This window comes from Lepus europaeus, chromosome 10 (assembly GCF_033115175.1).
Source record: "Lepus europaeus isolate LE1 chromosome 10, mLepTim1.pri, whole genome shotgun sequence".
Taxonomy (NCBI): domain Eukaryota; kingdom Metazoa; phylum Chordata; class Mammalia; order Lagomorpha; family Leporidae; genus Lepus; species Lepus europaeus.
Genome location: NC_084836.1, coordinates 87,445,571 through 87,462,260, shown reverse-complemented (window position 1 = coordinate 87,462,260; position 16,690 = coordinate 87,445,571). Strand labels below are relative to the sequence as shown.

Below are 16,690 nucleotides of genomic sequence, written 5' to 3'. Positions count from 1 at the left end.
TATCTTCTTGATAACCACTTCTTACATTAAAAAAATCAAAAGGAAAGTCTTGGTTTTCTTATGTGGCTCCAGAGTCCCTAAATATAGCATTTAGAACCAATTCATCTACTGAAACCATCCAGCTTTTAGCAACCACCACAATTTTTCCAAACAAAATATTCTTATATCTTCCTTTTGTTACTTTTATCAGATTGAAACTGAAATGTTTGGGATTTCCAAATTGACCATTCAATCGTGTACTAAGTTCAACTTTCATCTTGCTCCTGTCTGGATTTAAGACTGGATTTTGAATCATCAGAACAGTGAAATGGATTAACGGCATGATTTCTAGAAGAAGTCTTTTCAAAAGAATTTTCAAAAGAAAGTCAATAACCTAGGATTCAAAAGATAATTTATTAGTCTGAGAACAGAAGTCACACACTATACCCAGTAATATGCTTCTTTTATTTTTGTGCCTTTATCTTAAAAATATATTTAAACAAGAAACAAAGGTAATATTGAATTTTCTCATAAACTTTGCTTTCTTATTTACAGTGTTACATTGTAAACAGCATTCCATTATACACAAATTAAGGACTGTGCATTACTGTATGTTCTCTTTACATATTCATTCATAATATAGTACATATAACTCATAACTATGCAATATTTAAGCTTAGAAAAGCTTGAGGAAAGAAGTACAAACTTTATCAATAAGACTATTATTTAAAAACATTCTGAGCTTAATTCTCTGCTAGATTGTTTCACTGAAACCATTCTTTGTTAAAGAAAAATGCCCCATATGAGGGCTGAGAACAGTTTAAGTTACCACTGGCTCCACTTAAACTGGTTAACAAATAAAAACACCTTATTACTTATTACTGCTTTTAAATGGAGCACTACCACTGTCAAATCATTTAAACAAGTAGGTTTACTCTTCAATTTAGACACATTACATCAAAGACAGTTGGTACCTCTTTATAAAATAAAAAAGTTTTCTGCAACTTCAGATTTTACTTGTAAACAGTTAAAGCACATATTTTGTAAAGACGATTTGATAATTCCTGGTCTTAGGTTACACAATGAGGAGTTTCTATTTCATCAGGGGAGAAGCAAGTACACGCGCTGCACACACACACACACATTCCCGCTCACCTGCCAGAGGCCCATGCGTCACTAAGCGTGAACTACAGCAGCACTTGTGTCTCGAGTGGAACACGAGGTTGCTATCGGAATTATAAAACAACAAAGATAAAACACCCAACTTCAGTTAAAAACCCCCAAAAGCTCAGGTTCTGAAACGGCTTTCGGTTGCTTCCTTCTCAGCCTGAGCGGTCAGTTCACTGGGCTTTCCAGGCGGCAAACCCCACCTTCGATGGCCACCGACTGTCCTGCCACTGCACCGGGAGGGAGTCTTGAAATGTGAGTCTGCAGAGGAGACAGGAGAACATCAGAGGTGCCAGCGGTGTCCTCCCATGTCCAAGAAAGGTGGCGGAAACAGTAGTGCATCACATTGTTACTTGACTTCTGAGCATCCACAGAATGTGAGGAAGGTAACAGATGGGTATGGAAAGATCCTATCTGTTCACATGGCTCCAGGACCTTTTATGAGCAGCTGCCAGATGTCTGGCATAGCACTAGCATTCAAAATGGTAATGGTTTTTAATGTCAATATTGAGCATATTCCAGTCATCTGAAAACTAAGAATTTATCTACATGTTGTCCTGTAACTATTCAAAGCAATTGAGAATATTTAATTCATGTCTATTTATTCCTTAAGGGATTTAAGTAGCTTACAGAAATTCACGTTTCAATTACCTAAAGTGAGGAAGTGAGAAAAAGGAAAAAAAAGAATTTATAAAATAAGGGCAGCTAACACAAAATCTAGCCTAGGGATAGTGCTGTGGTGCAGTAGGTTAAAACTGTCTGCAATGTCCGCATCCAATATGGGTGCCAGTTTGAGTCCCAGCTGTTCCCCTTCTGATCCATCTCTCTTCTAAGGACTGTGAAAGCAGTAGAGATGGCCAAAGCACTTAGGCCCCTGCACCTGTGTGGAAGACCCAGAAGAAGCTACTGGCTCCTGGCTTCAGATTGGCCCAGCTCTGGCCACTGCGGCCACAGGGAATGAACCAGTGGATGTAAGACCTTTCTCTCTGTATCTCCCCCTCTCGCTATCTGTAACTCTACCCCTCAAATAAAATCTTAAAAAAAAAACAACTAGCCTAAGAGTTCAGTACCAACACTGGAAGAAGACTGTTGCCCGGTCTCTCCATCCTTTGGTAGCCAAGATCAGGTAGGTGGCTGATGTGGTACACAGGATCATAGCAAACCAACTGCTCAGAGACCAACCGTTCCTGGAGCTTTGGCCAGGCAGCCATATTCTTGTAGTTCTTCATTCAGAACCAGCTACACAACATGGAGTCTTGTAGAGCTGAGTGTTACGACATCACTCTAAAGACGCTGGGGCCAGAAGCACAAGAGGAAGACAGTAAATGCTAATCCATAAGGAGCCAGGATGCTGTCAGCCAGTAATTCCTTTTTTTTTTTTTTTTTGGTATGGGGGTTTATCTGGTTTAATCTAGGGATAAACATTGGAAGTCTGTAAGAACATAGGGACTACACAATCTTCAGTTAATCCTCTCTAATTCTATTTCTCTAAACAAGCTTTTCCTAAGGACTGCACCATGTGAGTTCAAACCCATGGGCTGAGGTTGTTAGATGCAGCTGGTGAGTTAGCCAAGTCTAAGATAGCACTGATAGCCTTTTATGCAACCAAAAATGAAGAAGTATATGTTTTAGATGGGCTATTAGGTAACGATTTCTAGTTTGAGGGTAGACACTATTAAGCAGAAGAACTTAAGGTGCTTTCACAACTATTTAATTAGCAATACACTTCTACCATCAGTGGGAACTAATGAGAATAATGCCTGAAAATGATATATGAAACAAAACAGCAGCCATATCCATTTTTGGATCATCTCTGTTCATTCCTTGCTGTGTGTACCTTCTTAACTGTGATTCCATCATATATATATGGGCTGTTTCTGAAGCAAAGATCTTGATTAAGTCACCCACTTAACCTTGAAGTTCCCTTGGATTCAATAGCACCCATCTGAGCATTTCTCATCAGTGGTATAAATCATGGTTTTGGTTTGTTTTTAAGTGTTGAGGTCACTATAACTGAAACTCACTCACAGGCAGGAGCTTGCCTTACACCTCAATATCCCTATATCTGTGAAAGAACTTGATGGAGGCACACTCAGGAAATGTTCATTGAGTGGCTAAGTGACTGAAGCACACATTTCAGGACTATGTTTGTGTGCATAGAAATTATCTCAAGTGACCAGTTTGGTTAAAAAGGCAATCAAACTAATTTGCCATAATAAAGATTCTTCTTGGTTTTTCCTATTTCATAATTTTGATTTAAGTGAGCAAAATGTTTTATGCCATAGGACCAAAAAATAGAATTTATTTATTAGAATAGTTATACAATCTTATGTTAGCAAAAAATAGATCACTATTTATCAAGACATGGGAAAAAGAAATGTAGAGATTCAAGAACACTTTCTTCTCTTCAACTTTAGTAACAGAAGCAGGACTGTTATTATAATGATCGGCTCCTTACAATAATTAATATTGTTTTAAGCAAGTGGATGCTGAGGTGAGGGGTGTCTGGCCTGCACACTGGGCCCTCAAGAACACCTTTAGGTGTTTCATCATCTTAACCCATTAGTGCACAACACCAGGCTCAGGAGAACACTCTTCACTTGGTTCTACACATGGGGCTGCCCAAAGAAGGCAATTTCTTCTAGGTTTCCAGAGCACACAATGTTCACTGTGTAAACAATCCATTTGGTTTCCAGAATTATGACTTGGTCCAGGCCAAAGAAAGATCACGTCTGACAGTCATACCTCCAGGAGACAGAATATGAAAGGATCACTCAGTTCTTGCACTAGAGCCTGTCACAACCCAACAGAAATTGGTGGTGATGGATGTAGTGACCTCAGAAGCCTCTTTAGGGAGTGGCAGGCATCTGTTCATCTCACGGGGTAGCACCACTGTGGTAGACCACGCTAGGAACAGCAGCCAGAAGAGCATGATCTGGGCAGCTCTTCCAGGACTTCCTCTAGAACGAAAAAGTGGCCTTGTAGTAGAAATTCTCTGCTTTCTTGCTAATTCCCTGAGCAATACAGGCAGGACCCTTGAGGTTAACACTTCTGAAAAACTACCAGCTTGTAAAGTAAACTGTCTATTTAAAGCCAATACTATTATGACTTTACCTCTTCAAAAAACCAAATACATTTAGCTTGAAGATTTCAAAACATGAAAGTTAAAGAAAAAGATATTTAAAAGTTACATAATTCCTTCCTATGCTAATCACAATCTAAGTAGCAGCTGAGATTTCCTATCACTTACACTCTCATTTGAAAATCTTTTAAGACCACCATAGTGACTACTCTTGTGTGGTTTCTAGAAAAACCACAAGCACACAATTTAATTTTAAAAGTCTCAAAGCCTTTATTTAGTGGTTATATTTTAAGCCTCTGCCTCTTTACTCAACCTACAACCATCTTTCCACTCTTAGGAGATTTGATCAACATCTTCTACAACAGTCAAGGGAAGATTCTCTTAAACAAGTCATTACCCTACTTCGGAGGAGTCAGAAAAACAAAATTGAGACAGAAACAATCTAAAAAAAGGCTCTTGGAAATATTTTTGCTCACTGGTTTCCTAATTCTGAGGGTTTGGGTTTCTTTTCTAAAAAAAAATTTTTTTTAGAGAGCATGAAGCAAATACTAGAGTCAAAGCAATGCACACATTCACAAATAGAACAAATGATGGCAAAACACCTACCAGCAGACTTATGAAACAGCACTTCAAGGGGCCAGTGCTGTGAGATACTAGCTTAAGCCTCCCTCTGTTGTGCTGGCATCCCATATGGAGTCCAGTTCAAGTCCTAGCTGCTGCATTTCCAATCCAGCTCCACCCTGATGCCCTGGCAAAGCAGTGAAAGATGGCCCAAATGCTTGGGCCCCTATACCCACATGGGAGACCTGGAAGAAGCTCCTGGATTCCGATCAACCCAGTTCTGGCCATTCTGGTCATCTGGGGAGTAAACCAGTGGATGCAAGACCTCTGTCTCTCCCCTCTCTGTAACTCTGCCTCTCAAATAAATAAATAAATCTTTAACAACAACAACAACGAAAAGAAATAGCATTTCAAAACAGAGTGGAGATGTTCTCATCAACCAATGGCTAAACAAGTACATAAAGCATACAACATATTCTAAAGTTAATCTGCACAGGCATCACAGTAACTATAAGCAGGGATTGCAGAATTAGAATGTCTGGGGTTCTAGGTCTTATCTTCTACTTCCTGAACAAAAGCAAATACATTGCCCAGGCTTCTTTTAGTCAGGTGTACCTATGTGAGTGAAATTGCTCCAGGGATCTAGGGTGAGAGGCATTACCACAAGACTGGCAGAAGATCTTCCTTTGGATCAATCTCTACTTTCTTTTTCTGATAATCTTGAGGCCTGTGAGATGGAACGAGTCTGGGACCCCAAAAGGAGAGCCTTTTGCCACTGAGAAACACACTTTTACAGTATCTGAGCAACTCTATATTTAGGGGGTTGCTTATCACAGCAGCTGCTGGTATCATAAGCAATACTGGTTCAATATAAGCCTCTAAGCTTACTGGTTGTGTGATCCCAGCTAGTTACTTACTAACCATCATTTAGGCCTCCATATCTAAAAGTGAGGATAATAATACCACTTATCATAAGGTTGATAAGGACTATATGTGACAGGGCATGCAAAGAATACATGTCTCCATAAGTGTTAAAGACTCCTGTTGAAAAAGAAAACCATAGACATAACACAAAATATTGGGCAACAAACTGCTATTACAGATTATTGGATATCCCAGAACTGATAAATTCTATCTGAAAAATTTGATCATCTGTAAAAATAGAATTAATTATTTTCATGAAAATTTAGTTGCATGCCAAAAGGTAAGGCAGAAGATAATGTTCATTTTCATATGAGCATTTTTGATGCTGCTGTTTTACCACTACTGATAAAAAGGAATTTCTGAATATTTACTAACTGCTGAGGGCTTGCATGTACCAGCATCCTAAAACACTCATCGAAGGCTCAAAAATAATTAACCCAACAAGCTTGGGTGCCATAGAGAAGACCAAAAGGGTAGAATACTGGCAAATTACCTTCTGATAACATTGTAATGTCTTGGGGAAGACACATATAACCTTATGAAACAGTTGGAAAACCCATTAACAAAAGCATGGATATGAATCTGGGAAGACACAATTCAGATCACAACAGACAGAAGTCTTAAAGTAACAGAGACTGAAGCCGACAAGGCCCTCCAGTAAGTCATACAGCTAAGCGCAGAGACATGAACCAAAATTTTTTCTGCTCTCTCCTTCTTTCATTCCTCTCCCTTTCCATTTGCCTCCTTACCATTCCTCACCCATGTACCACATTCCTACCTCAAGGCCATTATGTGCTCACCCTACAAAAAGTTCTTCCTTCCAATGTCGGTGTGGCTCACTCACTCAGTCCTGCCAGATCTTTACTCAAAATCTACTTTCTCAGAAATGTCTGCCCTGCCCTGCATTTCATTATCACCACCCTTCAACACTGCATATAAGCTTATTACCACCAAACCACTGGGTTATTCTGTTTGTTTATTTTATTCATTGCCTGTCTTCTGGAGGAACACAAGCTCCCTGAGGACAGGGACATTAGTCTGCTTGTTCACTGTTGTCTTCCCTGAATGTCAACAAATGGCCTATACCTGGTAGGGGCTATGTATGTTTGTTAAGTGAATAATGGATTTTTTAAAACGGGAGGTGAGAGTGGGACTTGAAAGAGAAAACTGCAAAGTAGACGTTTGCTAGTTCTTACTTTTTTATAGTTTTGGATTATAGCTTTTAGGTTAGCTGTAAATTTTAGAAGACATTTGTATAAACTAAACAGTCAAGATTTTGAAGTGGCAGACTTCAAATCTCTGGAACAAAGTCTATGTGTTTCCCAAAATTGATTTAAAAAAAAAAAAGTAGGAGCAATGTGATCTGACATGATCTGCTCATTTATCCAATCATTGCACTCAGCATGTATATTCTCTTCCAGAGAGATATTATTGAAGGTATCAGCCTTCAAGTGGTCAAGTGCAGGCTGTATGCTGGGCTTATCTATTGTGTTATGCTGCATTAATAAAATTCTGATGAATTCTATGCTGGGAGGAACATGGAAAGCACTAAGGCAAACTTGTTTGTATAGGCATTTTCCTTCTCTTAATCTGTCTTTTTCAAATTGTTGGGTCCTTGATAAATTGCATTTTTCATGCATTGACAGTACCATATGAACTTTCTTAATATAATCTGGAATTGTGTGTGTGTTTTATAAAATAAAAACTCATTTAAAAAGTTAAGCTTCTCAGCCGGCGCCATGGCTCAACAGGCTAATCCTCCACCTTGTGGCGCCGGCACATCAGGTTCTAGTCCCGGTCAGGGCGCTGGATTCTATCCCGGTTGCCCCTCTTCCAGGCCAGCTCTCTGCTATGGCCCGGGAAGGCAGTGGAGGATGGCCCAAGTCCTTGGGCCCTGCACCCGCATGGGAGACCAGGAGAAGCACCTGGCTCCTGGCTTCAGATCAGTGCAATGCGCTGGCCGCAGCGGCCATTGGAGGGTGAACCAACGGCAAAAAAGAAGACATTTCTCTCTGTCTCTCTCTCTCACTATCCACTCTGCCTGTCCAAAAAAAAAAAAAAGAGAGAGAGAAAAAAGTTAAGCTTCTCTTCTATATTTGTTACTATGCTACTGGGGCAGTATAAAATTTGGAACTGTGAGCTGAGCACACCTTATATCCTTACATAGTGAATTCTGAATAGACATGGTAATACTCTCAGCTTTCTTTACCTAGCACAAACATGAACGACCTTAAATGAATGATCGTAGAGAGAAGGGCTGGGGAAGTGTGTCTGGTTAGCTTTTATTATCTTGTTTCTATTGTGGGCTTTATTTTCCTGTTCATGAATTGAATAGGGAGATGCTGCTACGCACCATCAGTTTCCCAGAAGTCCCCTGTCCACCACATGCAAGAGCTGTCTTTCAAGGAGACAAAACTAGTTGACAGGTTCACATGAGCTTTCTTAATATAGTGAGGAACAGAGAGTAAATTTCATAGGATAAAACCCCATTAACTATAGGTCAAAAGACCCAGTGCTTTTCCCTTCACCTGTATGATATTGGGCAGTGTGCATAAAACGAGGACTCTGAGTTGGATGATCTCTAGAACAGGGTCTCCAAGTTTGAAATCTCTCTGACACTGACTTTATTTAGCTTTTGCATGCAAGTTAATGGATCTAAAAACAGGCATTTACATAGAGTCCATCACAGTCTTAAATTAAAAGTAATAAACAGGCAAGAGAAACTTGAAGATATAATTCCCAAACTCAACCTCACAATTAAAAAATATCAACAGAATGAGGAATTAATACCATATGCTAGTCATTTTACCATATGTCACCCCTTACTTCATTTTCCATATTTAAACAAGGATGCCATAAAAGATCCAATGGTAAATGTGGACAAAACACAAAGACAGCATTATAGCAAATTTCATTGTTAGCACTGAAACATGACTATATAAAGGGAACAACTTTCTGTTGTTCTCACATATAAAGATCATGTCTAAGGAACCTTAAAATAAGATTAAAATGCTGTCTGATGAGAACAGCATGTTGCTCCAGTCTCATGGCCACTTTAGCTTCTTCTTTTACCATGCCTACTGACACCACACTTCAGTCAAAGGCAACATCAGACAAGAGTTTTCTCCTATTTTTAGCTTAAAAGCCCTGTCAAGGCACCCACATAAACACAGCAAGCCTCAGAGTACCTATTATTCCACCACTCACATGAAGAATTATCATGAGTATTCACTTTTGCTAAAGGTGATTAAAATCTCTCCACTATTTAGCAAATATTTATTCTGCACATATTATGGGGAACAGAAGAATGAAACACACATAGATCTTGCTCTGAAGGCAATTCGGTCTTTGTAGGATGCAGAAACTAGTTCTTTGTGAAAACTTAATAAACTTAAAGTTCCTACATTTGCATATTGCTTTAGTTTCCATATTGCTTTGTACTGATGAGGTTACCTCAGAATTCCCTGGCAGGTAGACAGATATACATAGTCATCTTTTTTCAGGTGGGAAAAAAAAAAGCAAGACTTAAAATGGTTATGTGGTTTGCTTATGGTCAGAGAGGAAGTGGAAAAATTGAGACATGAATGAAAGCCTCTGAACTCCAAATTAGGGGCTGTCTACACAAAGGAGGATTCTAAATCTAGCTCTCTTAAGAGACACCTTTCACTGCAGGAGGCTTATGACAAGGTAGCTTTTCAGGATGGAGTAGTGCTTGCTCAAAAGCTAAGGCCCACTCATTTTAATAATAAATTTCAGGATGATTGGGGACTCAAAGAATTGGATTTGAGCATTAAATATGCTGTAGATGGATTGGACAGTCCCTGGATTGGGAAGCCACTAGCTCTTCAAGTTTCAGCACCTTTGCAGGCAAAAATAAGAACATGACTCAATTATACTCAGGGTTCTTTCTTATTCTACATTAGAAAGACTCTCTAACTGCTAAAGAAATAAAAAAACCACATCTAGATTTTCCTAGAATTCAGGTTATATGTTTGTTTGTTTTTCTTAATAGCTCTCTAAGAACAAATCAGAATCCCGACTGGTTCAAGAATTAAGACTCACCTTCTTAGCCGAAGCCTAACCCTTCAGAGTAGTTTTCTAATAAAAGGGTGATCTTAAGACCACCTACCAAGATGCACAACATCAGAGTACAGAGAAGTGGAGGAACAGGAGGCTACAGTTTTCAGCCTTCTCTGGGGATTTTTACTTCTATCTCTACAGGAAGAAAGTCTGTCTCTAATATCTGTGAGATAAGGTAGGCAGGCAAGAAGAAAGGTCAGCAGGTATATCACGCAGTCTGTAAGGAAATACATACCTGATACCATTAATGATAATAAGTGTACTGAGACTGTAAAGACATTGTACACTCTTTACTTTGATGTTTTAAGTATTTTTACCCTTCTTTTTCAAATATTTTAAGAGCATGTACTTTTTATACATTAAAGTTGATTTTAAAAATCAGCATATGGGCCGGCGCTGTGGCTCACTTGTCTAATCCTCTGCCTGCGGCACCGGCACCCCGGGTTCCAGTCCCAGCTGGGGGGCCGGGTACTAGTCCCGGTTGCTCCTCTTCCAGTCCAGCTCTCTGCTGTGGCCCAGGAGGGCAGTAGAGGATAGCCCAAGAGCTTGGGCCCTGCACCCGTATGGGAGACCGGGAGGAAGACCCAGCTCCTGGCTTTGGATTGGTGCAGCACCAGCCATAGCGACCATAGGGGATTGAACCAATGGAAGGAAGACCTTTCTCTCTGTCTCTCTCTCTGTCTAATTCTGCCTGGCAAAAAATAAAAAATAAATAAAAATTTTTAAAAATCAGTATATGGGGGCCAGTATTGTGGCAGAGTGGACTAAGCTGCTGCCTGTTAGTGCCAGTACAAGTCCTGGCTGCTCCACTTGCAATCCAGGTCCCTGCTAATGTGCCTGACAAAGCAGCAGAGGATAGCCCAGTACTTGGGCCCTGACACATACGAGGCCCAGATGGAGTTCCAGGCTCATAGATTCATCCTGGCCCAGCCCTCCACTATTGACTCCATTTGGAGAGTGAACCAGCAGGTAGATTATTGCACTCTCTCCGTATCTCTGTCGTTCCATCTCTCTGTAAATCTGCTTTTCAAATAAATAAAATAAATCTTTTTTTAAAAAAGTCAGTATGTCATTAAATATATTCCATCCAATCAGAATTGTGTAGAAAAAACAGAAAGGGGGCCGGCGCCGTGGCTCAACAGGCTAATCCTCCGCCTTGCGGCGCCGGCACACTGGGTTCTAGTCCCAGTCGGGGCGCTGGATTCTGTCCTGGTTGCCCCTCTTCCAGGCCAGCTCTCTGCTGTGGCCCAGGAGTACAGTGGAGGATGGCCCAAGTGCTTGGGCCCTGCACCCCAATGGGAGACCAGGAGAAGCACCTGGCTCCTGCCATCGGATCAGCGTGGTGCACCGGCCACAGCGCGCCGGCCGTGGCGGCCATTGGAGGGTAAAGCAACGGCAAAGGAAGACCTTTCTCTCTGTCTCTCTCTCTCTCACTGTCCACTCTGCCTGTCAAAAAAAAAAAAAAAAAAAAAGAATAAAAGAAAAAGTAAAAGAAAAACAGAAAGGAAACATTTGCAAAAACAGAAGGAAATATACCAAAATGTTAACAGTAGTTAGTATGAGGGTAATTCCCTACCTTCTAGGAGGTTCCACTAAGGACCAGGATTGAATTTTTTTCCTGTGATTTTCCTTTATTACATAGCAGGATGATGTAGTGAATGTCTAAAGCAGCAACATAATCATAATTAACTGAGGAAATAACTGATGTTCTTTCTCTACCTTTCTTACTGCACTCGACCCATCTGGAATGCATAACTGTTTCTACTTCACTCCCTAGCATTGCTAAGGAAGAACAAACACAGTATCTATAATGTCCACATAGGAACCAGCAATGGCACCTGACAAAGCTGATTACCCTTCTCTCCTTGAAACCCATTCTTTCCTTGGTTTCTAGCAGCTCAAAGTCACTTGGTTCACCTTCAACTTCTATAGCCACAACTTGATCTTCTTTTCTATTTCCTTCACATCTCTCCAGTTTGTAAACATGGAAGTTCCCAGGACTCCGGCCTCTTCTATCATTCACTTGGTGATCTTCTCTGGTCTTCTTTTCTTCGTTAAAGCAATTACAAGCTGAGATTCCCAAATACACCTAACAACTAAGTGGTTAGAAGCTTAAGCTCTGGAGTTCATTATGTGGACTGAGTTTTAGCTCCATGACTTTGGAGCTGGAGTTAAGTAAGTTACTTATTGGATCAGGCATTTCTTTGAGGGATGGGAGGTGCTGAATTAACAGGACAGGATCTAGCTAAGCACTAGAGACCAGGTACAGTTGACACCAATCCTTGCAAAGAAGCCAGGTGAGTGGCTTCCAGGTCTGTAACAAGAGGCTCTGGGCCAACATTTCCTTTTCTTAGAAAACCTGGTAGCAAGGTCTCAAGATCCTGATGATTTGTACCACATAAAAATCCAAAATGTCAGTTACACCCTTCTAGTTGGTAAGTGACCAGAGAACATGGATATTACTACAGCTTGGAAGGAGTATACTGTGTTTGAAAAGAAATGAAAGCTAATGTTTAAACTATTGTAAAGGGTGAAACTACTATTTGTTTAATGGACTATTTCCTGAGAACTTCAACTGATATGTCACTGAGAAATTTCAGAAGGGTAAAAATAAAAACCATCAACAGAGGCCAGTGCAGTGGCTCACTTGGTTAATCCTCCACCTGCGGCGCCGGCATCACATATGGGCACCAGGTTCTAGTCCTGGTTGCTCCTCTTCCAGTCCAGCTCTTTGCTGTGGTCTGGGAAGGCAGTGGAGGATGGCCCGAGTGCTTGGGCCCCTGCACCCGTATGGGAGATCAGGAGGAAGCACCTGGCTCCTGATTTCGGATCGGCGTAGCTCCAGCCGTAGCAGCCATTTGGGGGGTGAACCAATGGAAGGCTTTTCTGTCTCTCTTACTGTCTAACTCTATCTGTCAAATAAATAAATAAATAAATAAAACCCATCAACAAACTCTGAATAAAGTTCTCCTCATCAAATCATCCTCTTCACAACTTTCTATTGATCTGACAAATACAATGCCAAACAACTGCTAAGGTGTCTCATCCTAGATAGCAGCATTCCCCAAACTGACTTTTGCTGTGTCTCAGGAGGCACTCTGAAAAAAAGAACTCTGAGTAAACGTCAGGGAAATGTTCCAGATTTATCTGTCTGCCTCATTCCACTTTTCTCAGAGCCAGAGAGGCACATGAGTACAGAAAAGTCATGGAATTTGTGCAGGGACTGGCACCGTGGTACAGCAGGTTAAGCCACTTGGAAGACTAGCATCCCATATCAGACAGAGTCCTGGTTCAAGTTCCAACTACTCTGCTTCCAGCTTCCTGCTAAGGAGCCTGGGAAGGCAGTGAAAGATGGCCTAAGCCCTGTCACCGACAGGGAAGTCCTGGTTCCTGGCTCTTGGCTTTGGCCAGGCTCAGATCTGCTGCAGCCATTTGGGTAGTAACCAAAGAATGGATGATTCTCTCTCCGCCCCTTTCTCTCTCCCTCTCCTTCTTTTGTTCTGCCTTTCACACAAATTTTTTTAAAGAAGGCTGTGCTATTCTGTTTTAGCCAGTTCATCCCAAATGTCAAAAAATATCTTCCTTGAAGCTGTACCAGAAATACCACAAAGAATATGCTGAAATTTTATTTTACTCCACAATAGAACCTGTTTTCTTTGATGGTACTTATCCCCAAGAGTAGCTGTTGGAATGGAGTGCCCCAGGGTCCAATAGTTGAATCAACTTTCTTCTACTCATTTTGTAGAAAAATACCTGTAACATTTTTAGATATAAAGTGAATCCTCTGCTAGCACTGGAAAAAGAGGTAGTAATAACTCTCTAGATCTATCTCCTCTAGTTACCACTTCATTTCTTATGAAAGATTTACTTGAAAGGCAAATGGGGAGAGGGGAGGATAGGGGAGGGAAGAGAGGGAGAGGGAAAAGGGGAGAGGAAGAAGGGGAGAAGGAGAGAAATTTTCCATCTACTAATTGATTCCCCAAACATCCACAACAGTCAGGGCTGGGACAGGCTGAGCCAGGAGCCAGAAATCCCATGGACTCTCCGAAGTGCATCATTATCTGCTGCTTCCCAGGATGCATTAGCAGGAAACTGGATCAGAAGGAGCTCAAACTAGCACTCTGACATGGGATGCACACATCCATTTCTTTACTTCCATTTACAGAAAACTTCCCTTACAGAGTTGTCTACACTGGTGACCTCAAATTATTTCCTTTCATTCTCCTTTTGAACTTTCTATAATCAGCTTTTTGCCTTGAATAATCCACTAAAACCTCTCTCACCAAGATAAGTAATGATTTCCAAAGCCAAATCCAATGGGCAATCCTCAGACCTAAGTTCAAACTGTCTAATATCAGTATCTGACAGAGTTGAGCACAGTCTTCCAAAAACACTTCCGCTTGTTTTTCAGGACACCACACTCACCTGCCTTCCTTCTCACCTCTATGATCATAACTTCTTAGTCTCCTTGGCTGACTCCTCAACTTAAAACCACCATTTGTTGGGTCTTTTTTCTCTTATCTGTGTTCACTCTCTTGGTGAATTCATCCAATTTTTCTCCTTAATTGTTTTATTTTAAAAGCAGAGAGATTAAAAGAGATCTGTCTACTAGTTCACTCTCTAACTGCCTGTAATAGCCATGAAAGGGCCAGGCTGCAGCCAGGAGTGCAGAACTCCATCTTGGTCTCCCATCTGGGTGGCAGGAACCCGAGTTCTTGAGCCATCATCTGCCACTTTCCAGGTTGTGCATTAGCAGGACGCTGGATCAGAAGTGGAGGAGCCAGCACATGAACCAGGCATTCTGATATGGGTGTCCCAAACCGCATCTCAACCACTGGGCCAGATGCCCGCTCCCAGTATTATAATTAAAGAGCATTCATATGCTCAGATCCCCAAATATACATCCTCAGTACAGTTCTCTCTCCTGAACATCCAGCATGTGTGAGGTAACTTCAAAAAATTTATGGAGGCAGGAATTTGGTATGACAGTAAAGACATCTCTTGGGGCACCCACATCCCACATCAGAGTGCCTGGGTTCAAGTCCTGGCTCCTTTCTCCATTCCAGCTTCCTGCTTGATGCAGAGTCTGAGAGAAGACAGCATGTGATAATTTAAGTACTTGAGTTCCTGGCTCTTGACTTCAGCCTGGCCCAGCCCTGGCTGTTTCAAGCATTTGGGAAGTAAGCCAGCAGATGGGAGATCTTCCTTCCTTCTTTCTTTCCTTCCTCCCTCCCTCCCTTTTTCTTTCTCTCTCTATCTCTCCCTCTTTCTTTTCTTTTTTCTTCTCTCTCTCTCTCTCTCTCTCTCGGCCTTTCACATAAAAAATTTTTTAAGCTCTTGAAAAATGGAATAAAAATGTTTGAAATGATAGCTTGATTTTTTTTTCATAATTTAGACATCTTATGAACTTTGTGAAGTTCCCTCATCTATCCAATACCTACTGGGCATCCCCATACTTCCCCTCTACTCTCCTCTGACTTTCTTCCTTGTTCCAGGAAATGGCAACTCCAGTCTTCTAATGTTTTCTAATGAAGCCAAAATCTTGGAAGTCATCATTGTCTTTTCTATTTTTCTCATATCTCTGTCCAATTCATCAGGAAATCCGAAAGGCTCTATCTAAAACCTAACAGCTGTTAACAGCTTCTTACCTGAGTGGCACCCCTTTGCTCTTTACCATCCAAAGACTAAAGCCAAAAGCCTGATGATGACTAATAAGAAGCCACACGATCTGGTACTCTATTGCTTACTCTGACCCAAGATAACTGGCCTCTTCTCGGTCCTCCCAGCACAGTAGGCACACTACTAGGTGAGGCCTTTGTACTTGCTATTCCCTCAGCCTGGAATGTTCTTGCCTCGCTCTAAGTCTTCAAAGATTGTCCTGGAATGTCATCTTCTCAGAGAGGCCACCCTGACGCTGGAACCCCATACTTCATAACTCCTCCCAAGCTTCTCATCTCTATTTAGCACGTTCCACACACATAGTATACCGCTTATTCTTGTTTATTGTTTCCCTCACTAGTACATAGTCCACAAGTATAGATTCTTGTCTGTTTTGTTCGCTATTATGTCCCTGAAAAGCACCTGAATGTAGAAGGCAGTCAATAGCATTTGTGTAAAAAATAATTCATTTTAAAAATGAGATATCATGGGCCAGATAAATGGGCCAGTGTTGTGGTGCAGCAGGTTAAGCCATTGCCTGCAGTGCTGGAATCCTATATGGGTGCCAGTTTGCGTACCAGCTGCTCCACTTCCAATCCAGCTTCCTACTAATGCTACTGGGAAAGCAGCAGAAAATGGCCCAAGCCCTTGGGCTCCTGCACCCACATGAGGGACCTAGATGGGCTTTCAGGCTCCCAGCTTTGGCCTGGCCCAGCCCTGGCCATTGTGGCCTTAAGGGGAGTGAACCAATGGATAGAAGAGTTCTCTTTGTCTGTGTCTCCCTCTTTCTGTAAACTCTGCTTTCAAATAAATAATTTAACTCTACTCATAAGAAAGCTGAAAAAAAAAAACGTAACAGCTTAACTCTCAAAGCCAAATAATTCAGGCTTTCTTCAGAGTCAATTATTAATAACCACTGTAATGACTGGTTAGCTCTAATATTGGTTAATTAAGGATAGTGAGAGATGCATTTTGTGATCTGATGGTGAAAATCTTGTAAATTATATTTCTCTTCAAATATGGCTTCCTCAAGAAAAGTATAAATTGCTAGATTTGGGAAACTGTCCTACCTCATAGATGAGTCCTTCCTGTCTGTTGATGGGGCTTTGGAAGTTTGAGGGAATTTGGGATGTTTTAGTCAGGAGCTAATGGAATTTATTATTGTCTAAGAAGAGGCTGTTTTTCTAAGATCTTTTTCTCCCAAATATACATAATATTTTCATAGACTAGTATGGTTAG

The 16,690-nt window shown here is 41.1% G+C and overlaps 1 protein-coding gene across 6 annotated transcripts in view; it reads right to left on the bottom strand.

Annotated features, from left to right (window-relative positions):
- Positions 1-431: 431 nt before the first annotated feature.
- The window catches only part of TASP1 (taspase 1), a 274,377-nt gene continuing 258,118 nt past the window's right edge, over positions 432-16,690 (bottom strand). For all 6 annotated transcript variants that reach the window (XM_062203858.1, XM_062203859.1, XM_062203857.1 and 3 more), the window contains one exon: positions 432-1,407. In XM_062203858.1, the coding sequence (XP_062059842.1) occupies positions 1,315-1,407 (93 nt within the window). In that variant the 3' untranslated portion in view covers positions 432-1,314. The remainder of the gene's footprint in view (positions 1,408-16,690) is intronic.